Source organism: Coregonus lavaretus, assembly GCF_964263955.1.
Source record: "Coregonus lavaretus genome assembly, chromosome: 19".
NCBI classification, from domain to species: domain Eukaryota; kingdom Metazoa; phylum Chordata; class Actinopteri; order Salmoniformes; family Salmonidae; genus Coregonus; species Coregonus lavaretus.
The window spans coordinates 16,301,558-16,321,930 of record NC_140006.1 but is presented as its reverse complement, the minus strand read 5'-3'; the positions used below and the strand labels follow the sequence as shown (position 1 = coordinate 16,321,930).

Below are 20,373 nucleotides of genomic sequence, written 5' to 3'. Positions count from 1 at the left end.
TTTCTGTTGCAAAATGTCCTAATAAATACAGCCCAGCCTTCATTGACAGAGCAATTGGACCATAACAGCGCCGTATGCACAGATTCTAACACTGCATTCCTATTTCACGGCTCAGTTTAGCCAGAGAGGAATAGGTGACGCCGGCTTATCTTACCAGCTTGGGACCAAGCCTGATTCTGTCAAAAAGCAGGGTTTATTCAGTGATAGAAAGGGTCACCGGATGCAAAAGCAACACAATGTGGTTTCAATCATAAAGTGGATAGAAAACAGTGTTACTGGTGTACAGTATGTTGGTCACCAGCCAATACGACAAAAGGGAGCATCATAAAAGAGAAATAAATATGTGTGAAATGTGAAATGGAATGTGTGTCTGTTTCCTAACACATTTATTTGGTGAAGAAATAACTACAAAGAATAAGGAAAAAACATAGTATATGTGAGAGATGCAATTGGCCTCCATTATTGACCTATGACTAGCTAGGGTTTTTTCAGACCACGTGACCTGACCAGAAAAAACTGGACCCTACTTAAAGCCTAACTAAAGCCCAGAATTGTTCATGATCACTCCTGTCCCACCCTATGACCCCAGTACAATGGTGGCATCTGTCTCTCTCTTCCTGGTCAGGTCACATGACATGAAGAAATACTCCCGACCCCAGTAGTGTGTGAAAGTGGCGTATGTGTCTGTCGGTTTGTCTCTCACCAGACGGTCTAGGTCTGGGTCCGATACAGTGTGAAGATGGGTTAGGGTTATGGTTAGGGTCTCTCACCAGACAGTCTGTAGGTCTGGGTCCAGTGCAGCCAGCAGCACAGTGTTCGTTGCAGCAGTCGATGGGAGACGGGCCCTTACACCTCTTAGAGCACTGCTGGGCACAGTTCAGCTTCGTCACTAAATGGAAGGAAAACAGCATTAGTAATGTGCAGGTGCCAGTTATGATATCATACAACTAAGCCCTTGTTTTGTCTTACACTACCGTTCAAAAGTTTGGTGTCACTTAGAAATGTCCTTGTTTTCGAAAGAAACAGACGCCTCACAGGTCTCAACGTCAACAGTGAAGAGGCGACTCCGGGATGCTGACCTTCTAGGCAGAGTTGCAAAGAGAAAGCCACATCTCAGACTGCCCATCTTAATCTTTTCTTTTTATTGGCCAGTCTGAGATATGGCTTTTTCTTTGCAACTCTGCCTAGAAGGTCAGCATCCCGGAGTCGCCTCTTCACTGTTGACGTTGAGACCTGTGAGGCGTCTGTTTCTCAAACTAGACACTCTAATGTATTTGTCCTCTTCCTCAGTTGTGCACCGGGGCCTCCCACTCCTCTTTCTATTCTGGTTAGAGCCAGTTTGCGCTGTTCTGTGAAGGGAGTAGTACACAGCGTTGTACGAGATCTTCAGTTTCTTGGCAATTTCTCACATGGAATAGCCTTCATTTCTCAGAACAAGAATAGACTGATGAGTTTCAGAAGAAAGTTGAGCCTGTAATCGAACCCACAATTGCTGATACTCCAGATACTCAACTAGTCTCAAGAAGGCCAGTTTTATTGCTTCTTTAATCAGCACAACAGTTTTCAGCTGTGCTAACATATGCAAAAGGGTTTTCTATTGAGCAATTAGCCTTTTAAAATGATAACACAACGTGCCATTGGAACACAGGACTGATGGTTGCTGATAATGGGCCTCTGTACGCCTATGTAGATATTCCATTAAAAATCAGTTGTTTCCAGCTACAATAGCCATTTACAACATTAACAATGTCTACACTGTATTTCTGATCAAACAAGGACATTTCTAAGTGACCCCAAACTTTTGAACGGTAGTGTACCTTTCAACAATATTAGAGTATGGTTTACAGACTTACATGTCTGGCAGTGTTCTGGGCCAGGCGCCCAACATGAACCATTGAAGCATCCAGGATCACATTTTTCACCTACAGAAAATATATCAAAATAATAGTTCAAGAACTCTGCAACTTCAGTGTACTTCAATACTTTATAGTGTACTTTAGCACTTTAATGTTCAATAAAACAAAGTTGGAGTATTTGATAGTTGAAAGTTAAACATTACTAAAATGTTGGCTGCACTGGGTGAAGCAGCTTCCTGTTAATATCTAACAACATGAACAAATCTAGCCTCAAGGGTGTATAAAAACACAACATATTGAATGGGATTGTAGTAGGTACATTTATGTGACGCATTGTTTAATGTGCTGTAACAGCAGCTCCTTACAGAGACGATTTCTGCTGGGTTCAGGTAACTGCATGTTGGGTTTGCTGTTACTGTCCACAATGTCCAACCACTGGATGGTCTCCACGTTACACAGCTGGTTGCCTGAGAACTTCACTCCTCCTTTCAGGATTTCTGGAAAATGGAGAGAGATGCGTTTATTTTCAGGTGGAAGCTAAATGTTGATGTGAATTAATTAATGTAATAAAACTGTGTATATTAAATAATCTATAACCCAACTCCAGCTCCAAATGCAACCATAGCTTTGCGACCACATCCTGGTTCAACCCTAACACTAGCCTCAACCCTGACCCTAGCTTCGTGTCAACATCTTGGTTCAACCCTAACCCTAGCCTCAACCCTAACCCTAGCTTCATGTCCACATCCTGGTCCAACCCTAACCATAGCCTCAATCACAACCACAACCCTTGCTTTATGTACACAACCTGGTTCAACCCTAACCATAGCCTCAATGACAACCCTAACACTAGCTTAATGTACACAACCTGGTTAAGCCCTAACCATAGCCTCAATCACAACCCTAACACTAGCTTAATGTACACAACCTGGTTAAACCCTAACCCTCAACCACAACACCTAGCTCCAGATACAACCCTACCCTAATCCTAGTTTATAACAAGGGCTCAGAGTTTCCCTGGTTTGGCTCTAGTATGTGAGAAGGCCCACAGTGACCATTCATTATGAAGCTGGGTATAGAGATTGCCTGGGCAGTGCAGGGACAGTCCTAGAGACTGACCTGTGAGGCTGGTCAGAGGCAGCTCGGTGGTGCCTGCTCCCATTGACTTGTTATAGTTTAGCAACACAGCCAGGGCAAAGCCATTGTCGTAGAGAGTGTGGCCTCGGATGATGCGTAGGTTGTCCAGGGGAATCCTGTTGGCTGTGTTAAGGGCGATCAGAACGTAGCCACCCACCTCCTGAATGGACTGGGGACAAACAAGGAAAGATTTGGGTTAGACCAGACCTAGAGGCTCCAGCTCAGGTCCTGCTGGTTTTCGCATCACCTGTCTACAACCTCATAGCTAGACAAGGTTCACACAAGGTTACTACCGGTAACCCACTGAACCTAGTCACAAGTATGAGCGCAACCTAAGAGACTATTTCAACTGAAGCTACAAGGCTCTAATGAGGTGTTTTGGACAGCTGACCCATTGAAATAGCTTTGGACCATGCCCGTAGGTTAAAACAAGCTTGTTAGATATTTTTTGCAGCTGTGATGTTTTCATCCAGTAATGCTTTCTCCAGACAAAGGGGTTCCTTACCTGTAGCCTTGTCCCAGATCTGTTTGTGCCATCTTGACATCTCCTATGGTCATTGTTCATAGGAGCTGACAAGACAGCACAAACAGATCTGGGACCAGGCTAGCGTTCCTTTATCTTACCCTTAGGAAAGACAGATCATGGTGGTCCTCCATGTGGGTGACCTCCAGGTTCTCTAGGACAACAGTACAGTTGCTGTAGGTCTTGACCATGTTCAAGTAGTGGCCCTCTTTTGACCCCAGAAGGTTGAACCGGTTAGTGATGCCCTGGCATACTGTGGAGGAAAAGGGAGGAGATGATGATGGGAAATCATCCAGGAGAGTAGAAGAGAGAACATCTGAGTGAAAAGTGAGCGTACTTGAATTTCACAATGAACATTTATAGAGCTAGAGTAGTAGGCCCCTCATATCAAAACAAGTTGGTGAGCTGGCAAGAACAAACATGGCTGTTATCAAAAAACGGATGCCTTGATCCATACAGGAATATCTTAGCTACCAAGCACCCTTACATGGATAGTGATATTCATCATGCATAGTCTCTGTTAAAATGTACACTGGTATACCCAAGATAACAAAGTACACCGACTCTCTGATTCACTTCCGCCTCTATCCACACATGTGTGTCAGAGGAGCTTAAGTTAGCTAATTTCTTTGTTTGTAGGTGTGAGCTGTGCTGTGCACGGTCATACTTTGGCTCATTCAATAGCTGATCTGGATTGAATCTAGAATGGGAAATCGACCCCTACGATGCTGGTGTGGTCTGAGCTGGCCGACCATATTTATCTTGGCTCAGACTACAGTCGTGGTCAAAAGTTTGCTGCTTCAGTGTTATTTTTGTCAGATGTTACTATGGTATACTGAAGTATAATTACAAGCATTCCATAAGTGTCAAAGGCTTTTATTGACAATTACATTAAGTTTATGCAAAGAGTCAATATTTGCAGTGTTGACCCTTCTTTTTCAAGACCTCTGCAATCCGACCTGGCATGCTGTCAATTAACTTCTGGGCCACATCCTGACTGATGGCAGCCCATTCTTGCATAATCAATGCTTGGAGTTTGTCAGAATTTGTGGGTTTTTGTTTATCCACCCGCCTCTTGAGGATCGACCACAAGTTCTCAATTGGATTAAGGTCTGGGGAGTTTCCTGGCCATGGACCCAAAATGTTGATGTTTTGTTCCCCGAGCCATTTAGTTATCACTTTTGCCTGATGGCAAGGTGCTCCATCATGCTGGAAAAGGCATTGGTCGTCACCAAACTGTTCTTGGATGGTTGGGAGAAGTTGCTCTCGGAGGATGTGTTGGTACCATTCTTTATTCATGGCTGTGTTCTTAGGCAAAATTGTGAGTGAGCCTACTCCCTTGGCTGAGAAGCAACCCCACACATGAATGGTCTCAGGATGCTTTACTGTTGGCATGACACAGGACTGATGGTAGCGCTCACCTTGTCTTCTCCTGCAAGGTGTTTTCCGGATGCCCCAAACAATCGGAAAGGGGATTCATCAGAGAAAATGACTTTACCCCAGTCCTCAGCAGTCCAATCCCTGTACCTTTTGCAGAATATCAGTCTGTCCCTGATGTTTTTCCTGGAGAGAAGTGGCTTCTTTGCTGCCCTTCTTGACACCAGGCCATCCTCCAAAAGTATTCGCCTCACTGTGCGTGCAGATGCACTCACACCTGCCTGCTGCCATTCCTGAGCAAGCTCTGCACTGGTGGTGCCCCGATCCCGCAGCTGAATCAACTTTAGGAGACGGTCCTGGCGCTTGCTGGACTTTCTTGGGCGCCCTGACGCCTTCTTCACAACAATTGAACCTCTCTCCTTGAAGTTCTTGATGATCCGATAAATGGTTGATTTAGGTGCAATCTTACTAGCAGCAATATCCTTGCCTGTGAAACCCTTTTTGTGCAAAGCAATGATGACGGCACGTGTTTCCTTGCAAGTAACCATGGTTAACAGAGGAAGAACAATGATTTCAAGCACCACCCTCCTTTTAAACCTTCCAGTCTGTTATTCTAACTCAATCAGCATGAAAGAGTGATCTCCAGCCTTATCCTCGTCAACACTCTCACCTGTGTTAATGAGAGAATCACTGACATGATGGCAGCTGGTCCTTTTGTGGCAGGGCTGAAATGCAGTGGAAATGTTTTTTTGGGGATTAAGTTCATTTTCATGGCAAAGAGGGACTTTGCAATTAATTGCAATTCATCTGATCACTCTTCATGACATTCTGGAGTATATGCAAATTGCCATCATCAAAACTGAGACAGCAGACTTTGTGAAAATTAGTATTTGTGTAATTCTCAAAACGTTTGACCACGACTGTAGACTCTTTCCACTGCTATTCAGGCTAGTTAAAACAAATGCCTAGCGACTCTGCACCGTGTCATCTCTGTGCAGAAATATATTGAGTTATTATTCACACACATGCGATTCATGGGGGCTATTATCTATTCCACTCATCTCCCTGTCAAAAGGAAGAATATTGGCAACATTAATGGGACGCTATCGGTCCATGAATACGGCCTCTACTGAAGTTAATGAACAGACAGGTTTTCGAGTTAGATAACAAGGATTATTTAAAGGTCTTGAACAGTCAAAATCATGTTTTTCATGAAATTGGTTGATATTTAGATTAATCCAGATCAAAGTATGATGACCAAAGTATGAAAAATGACTGTCACTTCTACATTAATGAAGTTTGATCATAAAGGTCCCCTTCCCCATGTCAAACACTTGGATTCAGGAGGCGGGTTTATTAAGGGGATAGGGTGACATCACCCTAACACTCATTTTATTACACCAATGGTAACATGATATTCTCTTACCTAATTTAAATAAGTACTGCCTTGTAACCAACATCGGAAAAGGTGTGTTTGTGGAGGGGTATGGTTTACAGTGAGGGACAAAAGTATTTGATCCCCTGCTGATTTTGTACGTTTGCCCACTGACAAAGAAATGATCAGTCTATAATTTTAATGGTAGGTTTATTTGAACAGTGAGAGACAGAATAACAACAAAAAAGTCCAGAAAAACATATGTCAAAAATGTTATAAATTGATTTGCATTTTAATGAGGGAAGTAAGTATTTGACCCCCTCTCAATCAGAAAGATTTCTGGCTCCAAGGTGTCTTTTATACAGGTAACGAGCTGAGATTAGGAGCACACTCTTAAAGGGAGTACTCCTAATCTCAGCTTGTTACCTGTATAAAAGACACCTGTCCACAGAAGCAATCAATCAATCAGATTCCAAACTCTCCACCATGGCCAAGACCAAAGAGCTCTCCAAGGATGTCAGGGACAAGATTGTAGACCTACACAAGGCTGGAATGAGCTACAAGACTATCGCCAAGCAGCTTGGTGAGAAGGTGACAACAGTTGGTGCGATTATTCGCAAATGGAAGAAACACAAAAGAACTGTCAATCTCCCTCGGCCTGGGGCTCCATGCAAGATCTCACCTCGTGGAGTTGCAATGATCATGAGAACGGTGAGGAATCAGCCCAGAACTACACGGGAGGATCTTGTCAATGATCTCAAGGCAGCTGGGACCATAGTCACCAAGAAAACAATTGGTAACACAGAAGGACTGAAATCCTGCAGCGCCTGCAAGGTCCCCCTGCTCAAGAAAGCACATATACAGGGCCGTCTGAAGTTTGCCAATGAACATCTGAATGATTCAAAGGAGAACTGGGTGAAAGGGTTGTGGTCAGATGAGACCAAAATCGAGCTCTTTGGCATCAACTCAACTCGCCGTGTTTGGAGGAGGAGGAATGCTGCCTATGACCCCAAGAACATCATCCCCACCGTCAAACATGAAGGTGGAAACATTATGCTTTGGGGGTGTTTTTCTGCTAAGGGGACAGGACAACTTCACCGCATCAAAGGGACGATGGACGGGGCCATGTACCGTCAAATCTTGGGTGAGAACCTCCTTCCGTCAGCCAGGGCATTAAAAATGGGTCGTGGATGGGTATTCCAGCATGACAATGACCCAAAACACACGGCCAAGGCAACAAAGGAGTGTCTCAAGAAGAAGCACATTAAGGTCCTGGAGTGGCCTAGCCAGTCTCCAGACCTTAATCCCATAGAAAATCTGTGGAGGGAGCTGAAGGTTCGAGTTGCCAAACGTCAGCCTCGAAACCTTAATGACTTGGAGAAGATTTGCAAAGAGGAGTGGAACAAAATCCCTCCTGAGATGTGTGCAAACCTGGTGGCCAACTACAAGAAACGTCTGACCTCTGTGATTGCCAACAAGGGTTTTGCCACCAAGTACTAAATCATGTTTTGCAGAGGAGTCAAATACTTATTTCCCTCATTAAAATGCACATCAATTTATAACATTTTTGACATGCGTTTTTCTGGATTTTTTGTTGTTATTCTGTCTCTCACTGTTCAAATAAACCTACCATTAAAATGATAGACTGATCATGTCTTTGTCAGTGGGCAAACGTACAAAATCAGCAGGGGATCAAATACTAGGGTGCGGCAGGTAGCTTAGTGGGTAAGAGCGTTGTGCCAGTAACCGAAAGGTTGCTGGTTCTAATCCCTGAGCCAACTAGGTGAAAAATCTGTCGATGTGCCCTTGAGCAAGGCACTTAACCCTAATTGCTCATGTAAGTCGCTCTGGATAAGAGCGACTGCTAAAATGACAAAAAAAAAAAAACTTTTTTCCCTCACTGTATGTCTTCAGCCAGCATGGAACAAAAGAGGGGGAAGGGTCATTCAAAACTCTGACGCAGTTGTCAAGTTAACACATCCGTGAAAAGTATCACAAGAGACCTGCCAAATATATATATTTTTAAAAAGAGGTAATTGATGCAATTTCAATGTTGTTTGAGTTGCTTTGTTTGTCACCAAGTTTGCTTGAGATTATGTTACTGCAACACTGCATCCACGTTTCTTGACATAGTTATTTCAAAGAGTTCTCAGTCAAGGCAAGCTCATTAATACTTTCAAGCAGAAATGTGCATCCTGTAGCACTAACTCCAAAAGGTTTTGGACAATGTAAAGTCCATGGAGAATAAGAGCACCTCCTCCCGGCTGCCTCCTGCACTGAGGCTAAGAAACACTGTCACCGCTGACAAATCTACGATAATCGAGAATTTCAACAAGCATTTTGCTACGGCTGGCCATGCTTTCCACCTGGCTACTCCTACCCCGGCCACCAGCTCTGCACCCTCCGCTGCAACTTGCCCATGCCCCCTTCTCCTTCACCCAAATTCAGATAGCTGATGTTCTGAAAGAGCTGCAAAATCTGGACCCCTACAAATCAGCTGGGCTAGACAATCTGGACACTTTCTTTCTAAAATTAGCTGCCGAAATTGTCGCAACCCCTATTACTAGCCTGTTCAACCTCTCTTTCGTATCGTCTGAGATCCCCAGGGATTGGAAAGCTGCCGCGGACATCCCCCTCTTCAAAGGGGGTGACACTCTAGATCCAAACTGTTACAGACTGGAACGAACTGCAAAATTCTCTGAAGCTGGAGACACTTATCTCCCTCACTAACTTTAAGCATCAGTTGTCAGAGCAGCTTACCGATCACTGCACCTATACACAGCCCATCTGTAATTAGCCCACCCAACTCCCTCATCCCCATACTGTTATTTATTTTGCTCATTTGCACCCCAGTATCTCTATTTGCACATCATCTTCTGCACATCTATCACTCCAGTGTTAATACTAAATTGTAATTATTTTGCACTATGACCTATTTTTTGCCTTACATCCATAACTTACTACATTTGCACACACTGTATATAGATTTTATATTTTTCTATTGTGTTTGTTTATCCCATATGTAACTCTGTGTTGTTGTTGTTTTTAATCACACTGCTTTGCTTTATACATTTTACATTTTAGTCATTTAGCAGACGCTCTTATCCAGAGCGACTTACAGTTAGTGAATACATATATATTTTTTATACTGGCCCCCCGTGGGAAACGAACCCACAACCCTGGCGTTGCAAACGCCATGCTCTATCAACTGAGCTACATCCCTGCCGGCCATTCCCTCCCCTACCCTGGACGACGCTGGGCCAATTTGTGCGCCGCCCCTGGGCCAGGTCGCAGTTGTAAATGAGAACTTGTTCTCAACTGGCTTACCTGGTTAAATAAAGGTGAAATAAAAATAAATAAATCAATAAACTTCCCGCCCACTCAGCCTGTCTTTTCAAACTTCCTGGTAGATAGCCATTAGAGAGAACGTTTTTTTTTTTTGTGTGCATTTCTATACCCCAAAAATAAAATGATATTTTAGTCACTCAAAAGGCTTTTTTACATGGGAATCAGAATGACTGTTCGGGACCTTTAAGACATTTTGGAAATTAAAGCCGGAGACATATTGGATTACAACTCCCATTCTTGGCACAATAAAAAATGTTGCAGGATCTTCCAAGTATTGATGATGTGTATGTACACACAGGCTCTAGCAACAACAATAGAGCCATTGAGTGAGCCAGTACAACAACCGCCTACGATAACAGGCTGATAATGCTCTAATCTACTCTTACATAACCCGTTTGGATAAGACAAAGCAATGAGGCACTATTAGAGTTAAGAATAAAGAAGAAGAAAAAAGGATCCTTTACATAGTAGTAGAGACTGACTGAGGAGAATGTGGGTCTGGAGGAAACAGGTCACCTTACTGACTTCCTGTTCATTCTGTCTGTCTGTCTGTCTGTCCCTTGAGCTGGTCTGACAGGTTGTTGAGACTGACAAGTGATACTGTGAATCAGGGGCACATGAGGAAAGACGCATGCTTTCCCAAGCATCATTACACACTAAAGACCACAAGGGATCAACTATAGACGACTGTACAGTACATAGTTAAATATGGAATAAAATTCACTTTTAACAAACAGAGTAGCCTGGAATCGAACCAGGGACCCTCTGCACCACAACACTTCACACACACTAAGCAGCAATCTAACCAATCGCTCTAACAAAAACTATGGTCGTGGTTGCGCAAGCGCGACACTACTTTACTTTAAATTCTGTTAATTTGTCCCTGGTGTCAGAGGAAGAGCTTTGGGACAATAAGGGAATTTATCTTCCTCAAATTCCATTCAGTAGCTAGGTTTCCATCCAATTGGCGTCAGATTGTCATGCAAATATTCTAAAATCCCCATAAAAACAATATGCGCATTTTCCCACCAGAGATGTGTTTCCATCAAATTGACTTGTTGCTGATAAAAGGCTGTGCGTGATGACGTACTGCACATAAAAATACCATTTGGAGGTTAAATTCCCATGTACCAAATAAAAAGTACAAGTGAAATGGGTTTCCATCGCATTTTCAACTCTACTGATGTTGTGTTATATAACGAGTGTGCCCACTCTGGTATTGGCACGTGCGCTCTAACCAACTGCGCTATCTGCTAGGACACGTGTATACATGATGAGATTATTATTATGGACAAAATAGTGAGATTATTTGTATTTGTCAAACGGCAGCCAAGCGTCGATTATCATGTCACCAGAAAAAGACCCTCGATATTCATTGGAAAGGAGCATCAAACTCATCACCTTGCACTTTCACCACCCTGTGAAGTTCATCATCATTTATTTAATCTACAGCCTAATAAACTGCATGCTTTCCACGACGAGTCGTAGTGGGAGGACCACACAACATGTCATCGCTCGACTCCAAATTTATTTCGACATGATGGTTATTATATCAGTATTTGCGCATAAAAGCGTTTCCACCGACATTTCTCGCATAATTCATTTTACCGACACAAAAACATCCCACCTTATCTGCGTATTTTGTTTTGTCGACATTTGCAAAGTTTACTGAAAAATTATGTTTCAATCAGGCCTGTCATGACATGTTTTATCAGACATGTTCTTCACTCGCATAAAATTATTGGATGGAAAGCTGGTTACTGTCTGTTGTTGTAGTGTTCCTAGGAATACATTCCTAAACATGCCTGGCCTTGACTGCAAAGCCAGAACACGCTCCAGAACTCAAGCAGCAGCCTCAGCATAAGACACACCTAACTAACACAACACTGGCCTTTTCATTGCCAAGAATGGAGGAAATAAACATATCATTACTAAGGATTATTATTCTATCAAAGCTTGTCCTGGAAATGATACCATGGAACTTCATAATGGAACTGGCAACACAAATGTCAAAAGTACAATCTTACTCTATTTACTCCTTCCATGGTATACTTCACTTGTTTGTTATTGCTAGCTCTTGTGATCAGTTGAGATGGGCTAGCCTGTTCCCAGATCTGTTTGTGCTGTCTTGCCAATTTATCTGGTCATTGTCTCGCAGAAAACATAGGAGCTGGCAATACAGCACAAACAGATCTGGGACCAGGCTAGTGATGAGGCCAATCAGAGAGAGAGTATAGGACATGAACAGCTGTGTTCCTCTGTGAAGCCATTATGTTCTAGTCCTCATTAACACCCTGACATTAACCCTTACCTTCCACTCCACTGGCCTAACTAAGGTTGCGTCCCAAATGGCACCCTATTCCATTTATAGTGCACTGCTCTGGTCAAATGTAGTGCACTATATAGGGAACTGGGTGCTATTTGGGATGCACCCTAACACCCTGACTCTGTGGCAATTGAGGCAGACCCTAACACCTTAATGCCTAGCAACAGAGGCAGATTTAGGACACTACTGTAGCAAGCTGCCTCTTGTTTTAATTAGGAGAGGCATGATGTGAGATTTAATAAATGTAATGAACTCAATTAGGACTGACAGAAAGGCTTAAGAGGAATAAACCAAAAACATCACAACGTGTGTATATATACAGTAGTAAGAGGAAATGCATTAACGTATTAACCATAATTTGACATCACAGATAGATCATCATAGGGAGTGATATCATATTATCACAGTTGTGTGCCATAAGATTGACTTACAATATCAAACTACACGTTCAGCTACAATCAGGCCTAAAACATGGCCATGTGTCTTGTCATTGTTGCCCTTCTCTCATTGAGAGGTTATCTATTGAAGAATTCCAATTAAAGATGAGAAAAGGTTGAACGTTATTGTTTACAATAACACATCTGAGGGCAGGATGGCTTGCTGTCTTCTTACATGTCAGTGCTACATTCAATCTGATGAAAAAGTGTGTGTGTGTGTGTTTTTGTGTGTGTGCAAGCCATGGTAAACATTGCACTGTATTTGCCTACTGATTTCATCAACAGTTTTATGGCAGACTCAGGCAGTGCTCTAAACGACCTGACATTACACCACCATAAAACGACTTACTGCATACGCCACGACAAGAAGAAACAAAAAAACAAAGTGAATCCACTTCAAAAGTTGTCCACTATAAAAGGAACGGCCCTGGTCTAAAGTAGTGCACTTTAGTGAATGCCATTTCAGATGCAGCCCGTCCTTTTAGAGGATAGAATAGCACTACGCTCATGATTAAGAGATAATCAAAGATTTATAATGAATACCAGATTAATAGTTAAAATTGAAAAATTGCTTTTGTGCAAATGATGCAATCATCTGCCTCTACATGGATCTGAGAACCATTAAAATACCTTGGACACATCCCTAGTTAGATAGTATTCCATTACAATCCTTCATGAGAACTGAATGTGGAAATACTTGAAATTGTTTTTGTTGAATGGAAACTACAACTCAAACCGGATGCTCCATTTCTTTTGTCACACCTGATGCACGTTTGACTCATCAAGAAAGAGAGTACTGTCACTTTACGTAAGATGCACAGGGAGTGATTTCTGATTAAGTCAATGGGATGAGTGAGGAGATAGTTTGTGATATTGTTAAAACGCTTCACTTCCTCTCCCCCAGCTGCGGTGACGTCACTTACAATGCCAGAAGCCAAGGAGGAGCAGGCAGGGAGTGGCGGCTCTGGCAAGTCTCCACAACCTCTACCTCTTTGTGTGTGTTATGTAATCAGGTAGACAACTTCCTGTTTGAGAGACCCAGGTGTACAGAACATTCCCTGGAGCGCCCTGTACTGAAGCAGCCACAATGCCGCTCGCACGCATACACACGCGCACGCACGCGCACGCACACGCACACACACACACACACGCACACACACACACACACACACACACACACACACACACACACACACACACACACACACACACACACACACACACATCCTAGACTAACCTGATCATTAGTCATCTGAACTTGTTCCAATGTGGGGTCACATATTTGCCCTTTGATGTTTGCTTGCTGGACTAGTGTTAGAACTCAAGGTTGTGAGAGCAGATTTCTGTTTCTGGAGGCTATCAGATCTTTAAACTGCAGGACGTGTAATGAGGTAGCTACTTCATCTCCAAACATTAGTTTATTAGTCCATTAACATTACATTGTTATAAAAAGTTGTTACTAAAGAGTGTTTGCAAGGAACCTCTGTAGGCCTATTAGGGTGAGGAATTTGGCCAAGTTGAATTCTGTATCAAGAATTGCTCTAATTTCACCAAAGCAAACGGTAAACAATATTCATATGCCAACTGGGTTGTACTAATGTATCTATAGCCTATCTTCAGTAAAGGTAATGATGATTGAAAGCCTGTTGTACTGGGGGAAACAGAAATGACCCAACAACGTTGTTTCCTTCCCCTCATTTACTACCTCCAATTCAATTACACTGCAGCCAGAGTCTGATAATTACATTAGTGACATTTTACTCATAATTAAAGGGAAGTGGCTATGTTAATTTATATTCTTGTTTATTTTCTCCCTCCCGAAGAAAGAATCACAGCAGAGCATTATTGTGTGTAACCCAACCGCCAGTGTTTTCCTCTCTTCATTACAAATCAATTCAAATACTAATTTCCTTAGTAAGACTTCGGCTGCATTTCTATTAATGCAGAATGATAGTATCATCAATATAAAATTAAATACATGTAATAAATTGTATGAGTCAGAAAAGTTTAATAAGAATAATCATCTATTTCTTATTCAGCAATCTATCTCTTAAACGCAAAGACACCATGCTTCTGAAGGGGAAAACAGATGCATTGTGTAGCAGTTCTTCTGCTTTCCTTGGATGCAGTACAAAGTATAGGCTCCTCGGGGGTGCAGTGCACTGCCTCAAGTTTCCATCCAGACCCCCAGATTTGATGGGAGCATAATCTCAAAGGCCCACTATCAGAGGGAGGAAAATAAAGCACTTCCCCCATACTTCCTGTGCATTGAGCACAAACTTCCTCCTCCCTCTTCATCTCCTCCTTTCTGATTGGCTGATGTTGACGAGGGGGTGAGGGGTTAAGTCCCGATTTCGCAATATGATTAAAAGATAATACTTTGGTTTACTAATGCAGTTAACATACACAGGTATGGATCGTAATAGAAAACCTTCATTCTGAGAAGTACCCTGTTTAGGCCTAGTGTGCATGAATAGGCCTACAGACTTGCAGTTAAACAAACCCTTCCTAATATCCTGCTCTTTGTACTGTGAGGCCAGAGGAAGACTTCATCTTCCTCTGCGTGGGAGATGCATGTAGCATCAATCCCTTTGAGACAACAACTTGGGGCGTCTCATAAGAAATGGGTCCACAATGGGAGTGGAAGGTGGCGGATACTCCCCCCTCCCCCCCCATCTTCCACACACACACAGAACGGATGGATGCAACTACACAGCAGGCCCCTCTGACTTTTGCATGGGGTCAGTGCTGTCAGAGCTATGCTGAATATGAACTACGATGCTAGCCCAAATGCTGCCTGGGTTGTTGTCCCAAGGGTGGCTGGGAGAATGTTCTAGTTCTAAGCCATAGAGGAAGGAAGGTGATTTAACCAACCCAGCCAGATGTTGAAGAGCCACTGTGGCTGAAGCTGTGCTGTATACTGTAGTGAGAGAGAGGGACATCTTTAAGCCTCATCCTTAATAGAGGAAAATGAAATGGCTGCCTGTACCCCTCAGGGTTGCAGAGAGGACAAAACACCAGTGAATGCTGTGAATGACCGATGATCCCTTCTAACTGTGTTCACTTTAACTTCCGTTAATCTATCTGGAGAGCAGATTGAGTCCTCTGTAATCACACCACAACTCCATGACTTCTCACTGGAAGAGCTCTTACAGTTTGAGCTGAAAGTAAAGGCTTTGAAAATGTTGTCTTTGGAGCGGTTTGGTCCTTTAGAAGCTGAGGGAAAAGAGACCAAGTAAAGGCCAAAAGGCTAATGTTTACCCCAGTCAGAGAGTGTTTCTGTACAAACACAGAGTGTTCTCTAACAGTCACTGAGACACTCCAGATATCTGCAGCAGAAGGGTCAGTCATATGTTTACTCTGTGACCCTGTGGTGGAATGCTGGTTGTAAGTTCCTTACAAACACACAGGAATAGACCCAGTCACTCTGCACTGTTGCACAGCACACACACCGTTTCTTGTAAGTCGCAACAATAACTAAGAAGGGGGGCGAAGTTCATTTGGTGTCAAATGAAAGACAAGAGTCTATATGCTTGAGAAATTAAGGCATTTATACGTTTTTCTATTTATTTTTTCATCCCAAATATTTGGAATAAGCAAAGGCTTTGATTTCTGGTCAAACAGATGGAAAAGGGATCTAGCAAAAACATCTAGCAGAAAAAGTCTTAAGGTATTAAAAATACATTACACACATACACAATCATGTTGAAGTAACAACGCCTGCCAACTTATATCAACATTTATATTTAGTTTTGCAGAAATGGTGCCTTCTGTACGTTTAAGAAACATTTCCTAGTCTTGATATTTTCAAATTTCCCCTCCGATAGTGAAGGTTCACAGAAGTACAAAAGCTGAAGAACATGCGCACATCCAGGTACTTTCCTGTAAAGTAAAGATAGACCTACCAATCAGTAAGTGTTTTTACTAAAACAATTTGGTTTATGATTTATTAAGTGATTAAAATGCATCATTCTGTTACCAAATCGGTGGCCCCAAAATCAAGAACCTAATACATTTTTAAAAGGTGAAGCTCATTTACTGCATTTCTATACAATTTAAAAACACTAAAATGCTACTTGGAGAACAGCAAAAACAAACAAAAATGACCCCAGCCAATATACATTGGTTGCTGTAGCTTCATTCACCTCAGTCGATCTACATTAACTCAGCACCGGGATTAAAAGCTATAATTTAAGAGGGATCTGTTAGCCGATTTTTTTGTTTCTACACATTTTGACCATGACTTTTGCCAGGTTAATATGATATCTGAGTGAGAGTGACTAACAAAATCAATGGGGGACCCCTGGAGGTCAGGGCCCCTGGGCAAGTGCCCTGCGTGCCAGTCGGTAATTCGGCCATGATTACTACAAGTTTAGATAGCTGGCTAGACTAGAATAATTTACCAATCTGAAAATGTTTAACTTACATGGGCTAATTGAGTGACTGTCAGTGAGTGACATATAACAATAAGAAAACTGCTGCAACCAGTTTACAAATTGAGACTCCGAATGAGTTCCTAAAAAAATATATAATAAGACATTCGAAAATTACAGAGGTCCGGACCTCTGTGTCCTCATTTGTAGCTACGGCCCTGTAGAACACACTAGAGTAGAGTACAGTATATTTTAATATATTGTACTGTACTCTTCTCTACTCTGCTGTACTGTATAGGGGTGTGAACGTTTAAACGTTAAAACGTTTAAATGAATAATAATATACCATTTAGCAGACGCTTTTATCCAAAGCGACTTACAGTCATGTGTGCATACATTTTTACGTATGGGTGGTCCCGGGGATCGAACCCACTACCCTGGCGTTACAAGCGCCATGCTCTACCAATTGAGCTACAGAGGACCACAAATGAAGTTGGGATCCTTAACCTAGGACAAACCGGGACTTAGACAAAACCTCCAGGGGGCCATGACACAACGTCCCAAGAACATCCTAAAAACGTCTTTGGGGACGTCCCTGGGACAAACTAGAAAAAGGTCCCCCAGAGAACGGTCCCTTGGGACATCACACAACGTCCTAAGAACTAGTAAAATGAAAGTCCTGAGAACGTCTTAAAAAGGTCCTGACATGGTCCTCAGTGACATCCTGGGAACTTACAGGCAACTCGACAAAGGTCCCCCAGAGAACGTTCACTTGGGAACATCACGCGACGTTCTCAGAATGTTCTCAGAACGTCAGAGGGATAATGTCTCGCCGAAACTCTTAAGGGACCTAATGGGAACGTCGCCGAATGTCCTCAGGACATCCCTGATGTAGGCTTGGCTTATACAAAGCTGCTGTTTGATATTGATATTGATACAAGAAGCTCTTTTCATGGCATTCAAGTCGGTGATCCCTTGAATTGCCAAAGTGATCCCTGGTCACACAACAGACCCTTCCTTCATTTATTTGAACTATCAATGGCTCATTCACTGCTCCAAATGATGCCCTTTTGTGGCCACAGAAAGATATGTTATAGATGTGTAAATAACCAAGTAAAAGCATCCATTTATTTTAGCTTGCCAGTGGCCATACATACACGTACCTGCACCAGTATCACTTCCCACAGCTGTCCCATATAGAAGACCACAATTCAATCTGGGTTTTATAATCATTAGACACCCATGTCATAAACATACTTGGCACCATTTGTATGTGCTATCCATTTCTCTGTTTTTAAATCACACTGCATCCCACCAGTCACCCAACACTCAAATATCTAACCCTTTTAAAATCCAATAATTACCCACCAGCCTCCTTAAACTTTCAACAGTCTGCCCACCTCCTTTCCTTCTTTCACTCCAGACATTCTCCCCATTGTCCCCTTTTAGGCTCAAGACATTCTACCCCGTCTCCCCCTCCTCTCCCAGTGTTTTCCCCCTTCCTCTGCAAACACTATCCTCCTCTTTAGCAATCCCACAGGAAGTCAGAGAGAGGAAGACTGGAGAGAGAGAGTGGGTGGTTCGGCCGGCAGAGAGGCCGGCAAGACAAACTCACTGCTGCCTGCTAACTCACTGACGCACGCACACCACTTACACACACACATTTGTATTGCTATCCTTGTTGGGCCCAAATAATTGATTCCCATCCCAAATCCAATTTTCCCTAAATCCTAACCCTAACCCTAACCCTAACCCTAACCCTAACCTTAACCCTTAACCTAACCATAACTCTAACCTTAACCCTAAGCCTAACCTTAACCCCAAAACCCTTACCCTAAAACTATACCTAACCCTAACTCTAACCCTAAACCTAAACCTAACCCTTACCTTAATTCTAACCCTAACCCTAACCCTAATTGTAATGCTAACCCTAAACCTAACCCATAAGTCTAAAATAGCCTTTTTCCTCGTGGGGACCAGCAAAATGTCCCCACTTGTCCAGATTTTCCTTGTTTTACTATCCTTGTGAGGGCTTCTAGTACCCACAAGGATATTTAAACAAAAATACACACACACACACACACACACACACACACACACACGCGCGCGCACACACACACACACACACACACACACACACACACACACACACACACACACACACACACACACACACACACACACACACACACACACACACACACACACACACACACACACACACAAAAGGAGGTTGTGGAGGCATTTCCCCTTTCCTTTACCAATGCTCTTTAGAGAACCATGCCTGGAAAAGGAGAAGGGAGGGGGGGGGGGGACAAAAACCACAGGCAGAAAAACCCACACATTTCACACATCATTCCAGCAAGAAAAAGCAGCTGTGATTTGGGAATGCCCTATTGGTTTGGTTTCAGCAGCATTCCCAAAGCCATCCCGGGTCCGAGTGGAGCCAAGCAGAGCAGCACGCAGCACAGATAAGGAAGGCTGAGCTCTGTGTCCTTAACATTTACATTTACATTTACGTCATTTAGCAGATGCTCTTATCTTAACAGCTTCTAAGGGCACAGGAGATAAAGACACTGGTTGCAACTTATCAACCCTACACTGAAAGCTACAGTTAAGTCATGGTAGTCAGTGGTAGTGAGTAGAACCTGATCTTTCTAAACTTTTAAATGGGACAGATTGAAAACAGTTTATACTAGGGAAGCGTGAAGGGGATATCAGGGATCAAACTGAATTTCTCCTAGTACTGTTCGTGTGTGATTCCAACCACTTGTGCCAACTCAGATACTGCCTTAGTCACATCCCTATTAACTCACTCTATTGCCTCTGCCTCTCTGGACCCATAAAAAGGCATACATACTTTTAAAAAGACTGAGGTTTTAGACCGTAAGCGGCATTGTGTTGCTCAGCTCTTACTCACCGTCAGTTTCACCCCCTGGTTTACGCATTACGCAGACTGAGACTGGGGGCCTCTACTATAGCCTCCTAGTGATGAATAGTTTCCTCCTCATTCATTCAGTCACATACACACACACAGTGTGATTCAATAGAAGGACTGCAGGGTCATTAGCGAATTAGCCTAGCGTCACAGAGCTTCTAAACCCAGAGGCCCAACATTGCAATACTTCCGGGACCCTTTCGCAAAGCAGACTCGACTTATATAATTTTCTCGATTTATGAAGGCAAAACCTACAGTTGAAGTCGGAAGTTTACATACACGTAGGTTGGAGTCATTAAAACTCGTTTTTCAACCACTCCACACATTTCTTGTTAACAAACTATAGTTTTGGCAAGTCGGTTAGGACATCTACTTTGTGCATGACACAAGTAATTTTTCCAACAATTGTTTACAGACAGATTATTTCATTTATAATTCACTGTATCACAACTCCAGTGGGTCAGAAGTTTACATACACTAAGTTGACTGTGCCTGTAAACAGCTTGGAAAATTCCAGAAAATAGCCTTCTGATAGGCTAATTGACATCATTTGAGTCAATTGGATGTGTACCTGTGGATGTATTTCAAGGCCTACCTTCAAACTCAGTGCCTCTTTGCTTGACATCATGGGAAAATCAAAGGAAATCAGCCAAGACCTCAGAAAACAAATTGTAGACCTCCAC

At 42.8% G+C, this 20,373-nt stretch overlaps 1 protein-coding gene across 1 annotated transcript in view; it reads right to left on the bottom strand.

Annotated features, from left to right (window-relative positions):
• The window catches only part of LOC311146176 (epidermal growth factor receptor-like), a 75,759-nt gene that overhangs the window by 16,544 nt on the left and 38,842 nt on the right, over window positions 1-20,373 (bottom strand). Inside the window, exons 2-6 of the mRNA XM_084182667.1 lie at window positions 3,618-3,769; window positions 2,976-3,162; window positions 2,222-2,353; window positions 1,854-1,922; window positions 771-889 (exon numbers count right to left, since the gene is read on the bottom strand). Of these exons, the coding sequence (XP_084038793.1) occupies window positions 771-889; window positions 1,854-1,922; window positions 2,222-2,353; window positions 2,976-3,162; window positions 3,618-3,769 (659 nt within the window). The remainder of the gene's footprint in view (window positions 1-770; window positions 890-1,853; window positions 1,923-2,221; window positions 2,354-2,975; window positions 3,163-3,617; window positions 3,770-20,373) is intronic.